Below are 12,408 nucleotides of genomic sequence, written 5' to 3'. Positions count from 1 at the left end.
CTTGTGTTTGCAGTTGTTTGATATCCATGTGAGTATTTTTGTGAATTTTTTTTTTTTTTAACAAAAATATATACAGTGCCCTTCACTAATATTGGCACCCTTGGTAAATATGAGCAAAGAAGGCTGTGGAAAATTTATATATATATATATATATATATATATATATATATATATATATATATATATATATATAAAATATAGTACAACAAAGAAGTAGTGATGCAGGTAAAGAAAAACTGTAGGGGAAAGTTTCAAAATAAAAAAGATCAGATTGTTTTGTAGACATTAGGGAAAAGTACTTAATACTGAGTTAAAAAAAAAAAGATTCTGTTACTCGTTTACATTTCAGTAAAAAAAAATCTATTTTACATCAAATCAGTTGCCTCCTATTAATCAGTGATAATTTTTTTTAATTCTATGAATTTCATTTGAAATGGTCTGTATGTGGAAAACATGGATAGTTACAGTTGTGATTGATGATAAGATCTGAAGCATGTGTCATTCTGTAATGTGTGTGTGTGTGTGTGTGTGTGTGTGTGTGTGTGTGTGTGTGTGTTTGGTGTTTCAGAGGGAGATCACACACGCTGTAAGACTGTTCTGACCTCCAGAGTGGGAGGCCTCATGGCCTTTGCGCAGAAACGTAACACGTGCATTGGCTGCAAAGCGGTTCTCAAAACAGACAGTATGTTGAGTGCGTGAGTGCGTGCGTGAGTGCGTGCGTACAATGGATTTGATTTCTGAAGCTGATCATTTCTTCCTTTCCTGTAGCTGCTATGTGTGATTTCTGCAAGAAGAAGGAGTCGGAGCTCTACCAGAAAGAGGTGTGTAATCGACCCTGAATACACGGGTCACGGGGTAACAGTGGTTAGGGCAGGGGCGGGTCCTTCCAGGCAGGAAGAGCGTCATCACCGCAGAGCACAGCTGATTCATGCCATGGAGAACGGGATAATTATCTGATGACTCTCGTTTCTTTCGTTAAATGTTTTCATGACTTTAATCAAAGTACGTTTTGTGGTGTTCAGATTGCTCACCTGTCCACCCTGGAGGAGAAATTCTCTCGTCTGTGGACTCAGTGTCAGCGCTGCCAAGGGTCCCTGCATGAAGATGTGCTGTGTACCAGGTGTGTGTGTGTGTGTGTGTGTGTGTGCGTGTGTGTGTGTGTGTATACTAATGCTTAATTTGTACAAGTAACACATTGTCCACACATTTACAAGCGCAATGCACAATACAAGCCTCAGAGTGGGTACTTTATTTTCCACCCGTACCTCGTGATTTAAAGTGAACTTCACAGGGAAATGTGCATGTGCATACTCTGGACCTTTTATTCCACCTTACATGTTAACTAGAGCGTACACAATGGAGTGACTCCGCTGGCTAAGTCATGGACTGGAATACAGTAGGACCCCTGTCTCCGCAGGGGATCGGTCCCGAGCCCCCTACAGATGCCTGAAACTACCTATAGTAGCAAACACTATATACTGTACATAAATAATGCTAACGTTTCATTTATAAATTAGGCACTATAAGACATTAATTAATAAAATGGAACAATTATAATAATAAACGTTACATGAACGTGGTCTCTTATGCAAAAACAAGCACTGCGATACTGTAAGAGTTGATCTGATAACCGGGACGGATGCTAAGTGACTAACGGTCGAGTAGCGTATACAGTGTGGATACTAGAAATCGACCCATAGTGGATTTTACCCATACCGATAACTAAGTCGGGCGGTACCTACCCGCCGATAACCGATTAATCAACCGATAGTCTTTAAAATTGATACTGAATGAAAACATAAAAACTCAAAGTAAAATATTTCTGAATGTTATTACAAAAATGAACAGTACTGACTGTACCATGAAAATGTATTGTAGTTTTTTAAATGAAATAAATAGTAATAAATATTAATTATTAATAAATTTTAAAGTAAATGAAAGAGATGCGTCCAAACTGAACCAAAAAGTAACACTCCCAAATAACAAATAAAAATAGAGATGTCCAAAATGAATAAAAACACTTCAAATAACACAACAAAATTGGCCAGTGATAGTTTTTATTTCGCCTCTAGAGGCCGCTCTCGTAGTGTATAAAGACAGCGGAGACTTCTCAGCCGCTCTCGCAACGGATGCAACCGGGAAAAACTATCTGTGTGGGTTTGCATTTGTGCGATCGCAGAAACGAACGCACGATCAAGGAAACGCCGCGATATTCTGAGGAGCTTGCCTTTTTTCCGAAATTACCGCGGATTTTCCGCACGTCACGTCATCGCAACGTGCATTCAGCCCATGCCCTCTTCGGTTCACGTGTGTCGAAACATGAGTACGGCTTAGAAAAGGTCTCATTTACCAACAAACCACTGTGACCGTCAGTAGTTTTCCGCAAAAAAAAAATGATACTTGCTCTGCAAGTCGGTATTCCGAGTTATTCGACACCCTGATGGAATTCCTTATCGTTAAGCGTGACATGCTGTCCTAATATAGTGCTTTAAAATGTTGTCATGTTTTAATTGGCGCTACGATCGGTTTAAACGCCGGTTCCGGTTCCGGAGGATAAGACTTGTGTTTGGAATCAGATCCAGCTTAGATAAAAGCTTTGGCCAGATGAATGAGTGACACACGCGTGATTGTGCAATAGCCTCTGACGTCTATCTACTAACACTGTATTGAACTCTTCACGTTCTGCAAACTTCTCCTTTTTTTTTTTTTTAACGCTTTGTCCTCTTTCCACCTGTTTCTGCACACACCTCTAATGTGAATGGTGACTGAGATCATCGAAGATCTAAATATAGGTGTGTTTTTAGAGTTATTTCTGGTTACATGTGCAAGCAGTTGTGGTGTGAGGTACAGCTACACGGCAGGTTTCGCTGTTTGAGGAAAAATAAACAACTCCCAATAAATCCATGCGGAAGTGGATTGATTATTTTCCTACGACGGCACATCCCGAAGCGTTTTATTCTTCTTGTATACCGCAGCAATTTGCCAACGTTTGCATGTTTTTATTTATTAATGAACAACGTTGATTTTTTTTTTTTTTTTTTTTATTTTTCTCCCTTGTTATATTTTCTGTTTATAGTGAAGTTTAATGTTTTATCGAATGTCCATGGAACAAGTTAGTTCCTATTTATCACTTAGGTTCCTGTTTTTAACAGCTATAGACGGTTGTTTCCTCATCAGCATCTCGTTCTTTCTCGCTCTCTCTACCACTATTGTCAGAGCTGCTGTTACAGAAAATTAATAAACACCATCTGATCATGCGATGCATGATTTATAAATTCTCTCTCTCTCTCTCTCTCTCTCTCTCTCTAGTCGAGACTGTCCTATCTTCTACATGAGGAAAAAGGTTCAGAAAGACCTCGGGGATCAGGAGAAGCTGGTCTCGCGTTTCGGCTGGTGAGAGGATCTCAGGATTTACACCGTTTTGTGTAATTGTGGTTTGGTTTTGTTACTCTCCATTTGTAAACCTTTTTGTACGCAACCAATAAAAATATTTTTTCCCTTTTTTTTTGTAAAATGCTGGATATTTTTTGTCTGTTCTTTTCTGAACTCTTTTGCTGGTAACTGAAGAGCACCGAAGACGTCCGTTAGGTACACTCGCTGTCCACTTCGTTAGGAACACGGGCACGTTCGTGCAGTTGTCTAACCAGCCAATCGTGTGGCAGCACCACAATGCATAAAATCATTCAGATAATGTTTACATCAAACATCAGAATGAGGGTGTGATCTGTGACTTTAAATGTGGTATGCTTGTTGGTGCCAGATGGGCTGGTTTGAGTATTTCAGAAACTGCTGATTAGATGACTGCATGAATGTACAAGTGTTCCTAATCAAGTGCTGAGTGAGTGCATGTATAGCTCATACTCAGTAGGATAAAACCAAGGGACTTGCTTTATTCTTAAAACTTTTTTGGAAAGTCTGTATACCACTTCTGTATAAAGTAATTATCTTAAGATAATTGAGAGCTGGTCAGAAAGTGTTTAATTTTTCTATTACAGCAGCAATTCTGCCTGTGAATCCAGTCACATGCTCATTCTAATTTGTTATTTCTGAAGTAATAATGAACACAGGGCCTTAACGTAACTGATTTGGTGAGGTTTACTCTGGAGAGACATTTCTTTTGGAAGGAGTCTCCAGTGTCAGTGTGTCGTCACGGTCTGAGGTAAGTGGGCGGAACAACCAAGGAATAACTTGTGGATGTTCCACAACATTAAATGTAGCTGTGAATGGATAAAAAGGTATGAGGTGTAATTCTTTTTGTTGTTTAAATGGTACTCAGGAACCTGCTCTGATATAAAAGTCAATGAATCAAACGTTTCAGGAAAATCCTCATCTCTGGTGTATTAACATTGGGTCACACCACACCACTCTAATTGCATGCCCGGTCATGTGTTATTCTTTACTTAACTACTATGAGAATAAGACAAGTGGGACAGAAACGGAGGACTCTTAGCCAAAATCCTTTTTAATTAACAAAATTCCATTAAACTCCTAAAAGTTTCTCATCGCTATGGCAACAGGAATGCATCAGAGGTGTTCAGACCCTGATCTGGGCCTGATTTTTATTACAAATAAATGTATCCTGTATTATTTGCTCCTTTATAACGATGAAAGTGAGGGAATACAATACAATCATCTCTCTAGCCTTGCTCGCAGTAAAGAAGAGCTGAGAATGAGGCAGAGACAGCAGTGGTGAGAGACAGAGAGGGGAAGGAGGAGAAGGAGAGGGGTGTGATGCTACATCGCAACCTTTCAAGCACAGATGCATAGTGGTTACAGGTAGGGTACTAGCTCTGAGAACATTAACGTGTACACCAAAAGTCATGGTGTTTAAAAATGTGAGCTGAAGATTTGAGTACAGGAATGCTACAAAAAAAAAGTAAAAATTCAGAAAAACCAATAGGCGTAATCAGAGCATGTATTCGGCGGGATAAAAGTTATCCAAACGAGTCCAATGACACGTGAATCTTGAAGTTTTTATAATATGTAAAGCCCAAAGTAGGAACCTCTGCATTTGGCGAGCCACATACACCCACTGCAAAAAAAAAAAAAAAAAAGAAAAAGCATATAGCAGCCATGGCACTGTTTCTGAGCTTCCTGTTTGGGACCTTAGTCTGGAGGGAGATGGGTTGAGATGCTACAGCAGATGTGTGTATGTGTGTGCACAGTGCTATTCCAGGAATGTAGTGCAAAAGTGGGCAGAAGTATTGCTATAAAAGAATGCAACGTCTCTGTGGGTGTTTTTTGCTCTTCTTGTTGCTGCGGTTCGTCTCCTTGTATCTCCTGATTTCCCGAACCAGAGAGTAGAAAGCCTCCTCCACACCCTGCAGCGCAAGAGAGAGAGAACGAATATCATGAAGTCATCCAATAAATTTTTGCGACACTGAATCCAAGTGTAGGACCCACACCGAAGCTAACTGTGTTAAGATTTCCATTTAATGCAAAATTGTCTGAATTTGAGTTTCATTTGAGTTTCATGTGACATCTGGATTTGATTTTCCCATGAACACTGCAACCAAATAGCAACTACTTTTTATAAACGTCAGTCGTGTTATGTGGTGAAATGCAAAGTTGATTATTTTCTAATAACAGCACGTCCCAAAACATTTCATTTCCCATTTTTAGCGCAGCGATTTACCAACATTTAACATTTTCTATTAATTAATTAAAGAATGATCACATATTTAATCAGTTTACATAAAAATGAGTTATGGGGGAGGGGGAAAAAAAAAAAAAAAAGTCTGAAACAACCTCCGAGTGTTACAAAGCACTTGCGCTGGAGACTCCTTCCAAAAACACTAAACACCTCCTATTAAACTGCCATATCCGCATGTCCCTGTTACTATAGAAACGACGTGCATTTATAGAAAAATGTACAATTGGGTTGAGTTCTGGTGACCAGGAAGGCCAAATAAGCGCAGGTCTCTTTCCTCAGAGCCGTTCGGTGAGCCCTAAGGGCGCGGAGTCATCCTGGAAGAGACCACACCCGTCCGGATCGAAAATGTTTCCTCCTGATCAGACAGAATAATTCTGTACCGATTTGACGCGACTCTTCCCTCGAAAGGTGACTAGAGGAGCCAAACACACTCGTCATGACCAAATGCACACAACCTCGTCCGACGGGCTGAATGTGATGCAGTGAAAATATTTGTTTGCAGAAAGTTCCTGCTGTGCAGTCAAGTCAGTCAGTCAGGTTTCGACACGCCGTGACCATCACGACCGCTCTGATGTGACAAAACTCTGAGCTGAAACGAATGGGATGCGGCTGACCGTAAACAACGCGAACAGGATCAGTACAAAGCAGGTTCAGAGTTCCGATTTCCAACAGGGACTTCTAATTTGTAGTACAACGTCAAATTTTTTAAAATCCCCGTGTGCATCAGTGGCGTTCACCCACCTGTCGTGTTTTGGCGGACGTCTCGACAAACGGGATGCCATATCCCCGGGCCAGCTCTTGTGCTTGACGTGTCTCCACTGTGCGAGAGCTCAGATCGCTTTTATTCCCCACCAACACCATCGGAACGTTGTCGCTATCCTTCACCCGGTTTATCTGCTCCCTACACACAATGCAGTGACCATTTAATCCACAGATAAGTGCCGAGTGTGCATTGTGAAGCATTATTAAATGTAAGCTGCAGAAATAGAGTCCTTGCTCATCAACTTTGCTTCTCGGAAAACAGGATGTTGTGAAACATTGTAAGAAACATCCCTCCACTGCTGAGTTAAAGCCAATTTGAAATCGACTGAAGCCTTAATTATGCTTAGAAATGATCAACTAAATATTACAAAAAAAACAAAAAAAAACAACAACATTTTGATAGTCAATAAACACGTCTTTAAAAAAAAACCAAAACAAAACAAAGAAGCAAGAAAATAATTAAAAAAGTACAGAAAAATCATGGACTCGCTGTCAGCGTCACAATATTACTTTTGTCCAGAATGACTGCCTTATATCTGAAGATGAGGCTTAACCGATGTTGTTTAAAATAAATAACTGAATAAAACCACACAAGCAGCTTTCCCTTTACACAGCCCAACTGGAGGGGGAAAATATATAAATAAATTCCTACCTGTAGAGATGCACGTCCTCGAAAGACTTTATATTATTGATGGCAAACACACAGAGGAAGCCCTCGCCAGTCCTCATGTACTGATCCCTCATAGCACTGTACTCCTCCTGACCTGCAGTGTCCAGGATGTCCAGGAGACACGTCTCACCATCGATCACCACCTGCTTCCTGTACGAGTCCTATATAGAGCAAAGAGAGTACAGCATCTGAGACTGATGCCAACAATTTGCTCCTGAAGAAGCATATGGACAAGTGGAGGGTTTAGCCATTACTCTAATGTGACGCGGGGGGCTGAATGTCAGATCTGGGAGTCTTAAGTCCAGAGCTAGAACCGAAACTCTACATACAGCCTGGTAGGTCTCTAGTAGCAATCACGATCTTTGTTGTGGGTTAAATGGCAGAGTACGGTACAGTGTGAGGTATGGGGTGATGCAGTAACATAGGGACTGCTCAAAACTCCATTCAAGTTACACTGACACAAAATGGCAATTCACAACTGAATTATTTATTTATTTTTAAAACGCAGATCACACACGATACTTCCATCTTAATCCTCACCAGCTACATTAGAGGTGTGAGGCATGTACAACTGCACGCTTATCTCTACCTTGACTGAAGGTCAACTCAACCACACGAGCAAACTTTCTATATGTTGTGTACTTTAGTTAAATCATGATCTAATAAAATACCAAGAATGTACAACCTGTAGCTTCTTAGAAAGCAGTTTGTACAGTAATTATTTTTAGATAGCCAGAAATTGTGCGATTATTCACCGTCTCATTGCCTCACATCACTTTTATTGAGCTGGGATGTAATTCCACCGGACCAAACTTCGGCTTTTGGGCATGAACTCGGTGGAATTTCTGATCAATAATATCTGAAGGCAGAGTTTTAAATAATTCTATACATCATGATCAACTGGCAAGAAAGTACTAGAAATGGCCTGGGTATACTGTACTTCTACACCTTTACCATTAAATAAAAATAAATAATATATATATTTAAAAAAAAAAAAAAAAAAAAAAAAAAAAAAAAAATGCATGGATGAGACATAATTATGCAAATGCACTTCCCTTCTACCCTGCTCATGCTATTATGCAATCAGATACAGAGCTAAAAAGGTGAGACGATACATTACGGAAACCCAAGTCTGTGTATATAAAGAGATCATCATTGTCAGTGGTTTATAAAGTTATAGCCAAAACAGTCAAAATATACCACAATCACTTTCTGCTCAGTATGATCAACCTGTTTAGTTCACAAAATGTGTAGGTGAACGGTATAAGAGATGGGCAATATGACGACAAAAAAAAAAAAAAAAAAAAAAAAAAAAAAATCACATCATGATACTTGGATATCGTGGCTCATATCAGAGTCTTCATCATGTAACAAACGACCAGCAAAATGGACACTCTTTTTTTCAATAAATTTGGAAAAACTTAATTACTTTAGGAATTACTACAAACAAATTAGCACTGAAATTGTTATTTATTTATTTTATATATTTTGAAAACATTTTACAAGATCGGCTGGTTCTAATCACTTAAAAAGAAAAAAAAGGAAAAAAAAAGGATTTAATTAAAAGAGCTCTCTCAGAAAAGCGTGTTGTGACAGAATATCGAGATCGTTACAAACACAAGTTACATCATTGTATTGCCCAGCCCTGAAAGGTCGCACGTCATCTTTTCAGTTTTGGACGCATGTCTCATCGGGTCCATGTGCAACAGTTCCTGAATTAGAAGAACTAGTGCCTTGGCTACACTAATACATATAAACTCACAAAATCACTCAAATACAAACAAATAAATCAATAAAATCCATCCGGCAATCAAGGTTAGGTTTAGCTAGAAAGAAATTTCCCGTGTTTATATTATACACGGCAAACTCAGTAGTAAAGAAAATAATAAGATAATAAAATAAAAACGAACAGAACCACCAGTTTAAATCCGGAGATAAATCCTTTGTTTTACATTGTTTTCAGGCAAACAAGCACAAATTTCCATAAATGCTCTGTGACCCAGAGCCTTAGCATTTTAGGTTCTCCTCATGATTTACTGCCACGCCTGTAAATCCATAGTCAGTATAACGTTTTAACAGGTTTATTTCCCCCCCTCCCTTGCCTTCTGTCCTTCCACTGAGCCGTACTCACCCCACGTCACAGAGAACCTAACAAAATCACATGGATGGAGAAATCGGTGTAGTATAGTGAAAGACTAAAACAGCACGTATGCTATTAAATGATTCTCAGTAACATTTAACCTTGGCACGTTAATTTGTTTTTTTGTTTGTTTAAAGTTTGAATATTAAATGTAAATTTAGCTGCGTGGGAACATGTTTAGCACCAGTCTGTCTATCTATCTATCCATCCATCCATCCATCTATAAAATCAGAAAAACTATACAAGTGAGGTTTAACCTAAAACAAACGTTAAGAAGTTTAATATGGAACAATGAGTATTTGTTTGAATCATTCTTGCAAATTGAGTTGGTACATTTCACCCCAACGCTGAATATACACAGAAAAATCATCCTCTATTATGGTCTCTAGAATAACGCACCAGTCAGAAAGTTACACGATATGACTCAGCACCGTCGCTGCCAGACTGGGTGGTTTCCCAACCAAGTGCGTTGGTTAGTTTTATTTAACGTTCGCCTGGGAAAAACGGCACTGGGCTATGCTACTTTTATCGATTCCTATTCGAACCATTCGGCAAAGTCACAGTTTGGGATCCTTGACATGGAACAGTGTGTGGGTTCGCCGTATCGAAACCGACCTCCACGCTGGTAACTTTGCTTACTATGGTGGGGCTTTTTTTTTCTTCTTTCAGTATCTTGTATTAACGTGAAGTGAACTGTACCTCAATAGTGGGGTCATATTCATCCACAAAGTGGTTCTGAATGAGCTGGATAGTGAGCGCACTTTTCCCAACGCCTCCTGCTCCTACCACCACCAACTTGTATTCGGTCATCCTGTGCTCAGGTGAAAGAGAGAGAGAAAAAAAATGGAAAAGGTAAAACACAAGTGTCATGTTTAGGAAGGGGGAAAAAAAAAACCCAACTCAGACTGAACTCAATTCAAAGCACACATTGATTATATACATACTGCTTAACAGGTCATACAATGTGTCTAGCTGTATGGGCTAAATACAAAATGGCTTCCTAAAGGACATATAGTGCACTATATATATGACGTAAGAACCGTACATGAATAATACCCTACATAGTGCACCTATATAGGGAGTAGGAAGTCATTTGGGATTCACAGAGTTACTTGGCGTTTCAGAAAGAAACAAACCTCGGAAAATGAGTGCCAAGAACGTTGTAAAAGGAAATTAGTGAATTAATATGATATGTTATAACGTCATGAGAAATTAATAACTGTCAGAAATCAAACCAAAAATTCATCTACCGTTAGCTAATTAGGCTAAGTAGTTAGCGTAATTTACTTTCAACTCAATCTTAAAAACAACCAGCAAGTAGTACAAACATATTGACTGACACATTAATGATAAATAAAGAAGTATATATTTTTTTTTACCTTGGAAATATTTATAACTTTAACCCCGCGTGCTCGAAAACAAGAAGTGTAGAAACCAATTAGTTTAAATGAAAAGCAGGGATTAGCCTCTGAGCCGCATTACGGTCGCTTTAACGACAGTAAAACTATTCGCGTTAACAAAAAAAAAATACTTTCTTTTCACTCTAAGAGTACGTGACGAGTGTAGAGAATTAAAAAACTATTCGTATTTTAATATAATAACAATTTAATCCGGTTTCGTTCTGAGATTAAAGAGTAAAATCCTAAATAAATCTTCATACATTTAGCTCTTCTGGGCTAAGACTCTCCCTGTTTCATTGTGGGCGAGGAGGGGCGGGGCTATAAACAAAACCAGCCAATAGAAACTCGTTATCTGTTACAAACTGAGAAATTATTGGTTGAGAGGTAATAGGAAACAAATCGTAGCCAATTAAAGAGCGGCTAATCGTTCCTTATATTCTGGCGTCAGTGAAGCCCAATCAGCTTAGAGTGTTACGTTAAAAGGACATGGCGAGCGTCCTGACTATTGAAGTCATGATCATGACTGTGCTTTACGCCCTCCCCAGTTAAAGTTAGGTGTTGAAAGTTATTGCACTTTAATGTCATCTCTCTGCTGCTACTGTTATGTAATATTAACGCTAAAGGTGTATTATAAAACGCGTAGTTTCTTTTCTAAAAGCTGATTGGCTGAAGCGAAATCATTATATGCAGTGCATGTTATGCACACACGTGACTGCATCACAACTGAATTCTAGCCTATATTAAAACACTATAAAACTCTGTTAGTTACAGTTTGACAGTTGCAGCACGTAATAGAGGTGTTGTTATATTCAATATCATTGATGCTAAAGAAAATTATTTATTAAACATATTAGCATAGGTTTTTGTCACCATTTTATGGATATCTCATCTAATCTTTGCCCAATATGTTGCTTAGCAACAAGAGATTACTGCTAATGGGCTACATTACATGGTGTAAGAATTGTTTATTTTATGGTGTATTTTATCATATTGTTTTTGCAGTGTTACACTCAATAACACCGGTGCCTAAGAACACTCAATAACACCAGTGTCTAAGAACAACCAATACCGCCAGTGTCTAAGAACAACCAATACCACCAGTGCCTAAGAACACCCAATAACACCAGTGCCTAAGAACACTCAATAACACCAGTGCCTAAGAACACTCAATAACACCAATGCCTAAGAACACTCAATAACACCAGTGTCTAAGAACAACCAATAACACCAGTGCCTAAGAACACTCAATAACACCAGTGCCTAAGAACACTCAATAACACCAGTGCCTAAGAACACTCAATAACACCAGTGTCTAAGAACACTCAATACCACCAGTGCCTAAGAACACTCAATAACACCAGTGCCTATGAACAACCAATACCACCAGTGCCTAAGAACACTCAATAACACCAGTGCCTATGAACAACCAATACCACCAGTGCCAGAAGAAGAAAACAAGCATTCAGATTGATTTCTATTAGCGATGGGTGGAGCAACACCGAACTATCAGTACTCATGATCCTGGCATTTCTTTTTAAGAAATGAATTTTCACATAAAAATATCAATGTCATATGTTTATGTAGGTAGATAGATAGATAGACAGACAGACAGACAGACAGATAGATGGATGAAAAAATGAAATCATGTTGTAAATAATGGTGCATGATAGGAATTACTTCTCCCTCTGCCTTCTCCCTCACTCACACAGCCATGCTGAAAAACCAGTGCAGTCACACACAAACACTCACACACACACACACACACACACACACACACACAATT

The 12,408-nt window shown here is 39.0% G+C and overlaps 2 protein-coding genes across 2 annotated transcripts in view; one reads left to right on the top strand and one right to left on the bottom strand.

Moving 5' to 3' along the window:
* pold1 (polymerase (DNA directed), delta 1, catalytic subunit) overlaps nt 1–5,060 on the top strand; it is a 19,494-nt gene extending 14,434 nt beyond the window's left edge. The window contains exons 24-27 of the mRNA XM_053615129.1: nt 569–682; nt 769–821; nt 1,023–1,120; nt 3,310–5,060. Of these exons, the coding sequence (XP_053471104.1) occupies nt 569–682; nt 769–821; nt 1,023–1,120; nt 3,310–3,397 (353 nt within the window). The 3' untranslated portion in view covers nt 3,398–5,060. The remainder of the gene's footprint in view (nt 1–568; nt 683–768; nt 822–1,022; nt 1,121–3,309) is intronic.
* zgc:55558 (GTPase KRas) lies at nt 4,450–11,294 on the bottom strand. The gene is made up of 5 exons (XM_053615224.1): nt 10,605–11,294; nt 9,925–10,036; nt 7,068–7,246; nt 6,395–6,554; nt 4,450–5,321 (listed from the first exon to the last, which is right to left on the bottom strand). The coding sequence occupies exons 2-5, from the start codon at nt 10,033–10,035 to the stop codon at nt 5,208–5,210; spliced, it is 564 nt and encodes a 187-aa protein (XP_053471199.1). The 5' UTR covers nt 10,036; nt 10,605–11,294; the 3' UTR covers nt 4,450–5,207.
* Nucleotides 11,295–12,408: the final 1,114 nt, after the last annotated feature.

Source organism: Ictalurus furcatus, chromosome 2 (assembly GCF_023375685.1).
Source record: "Ictalurus furcatus strain D&B chromosome 2, Billie_1.0, whole genome shotgun sequence".
Lineage (NCBI taxonomy): Eukaryota > Metazoa > Chordata > Actinopteri > Siluriformes > Ictaluridae > Ictalurus > Ictalurus furcatus.
Note: the sequence above shows the minus strand (reverse complement) of the source record. Positions and strands in the feature narration are given on the sequence as shown.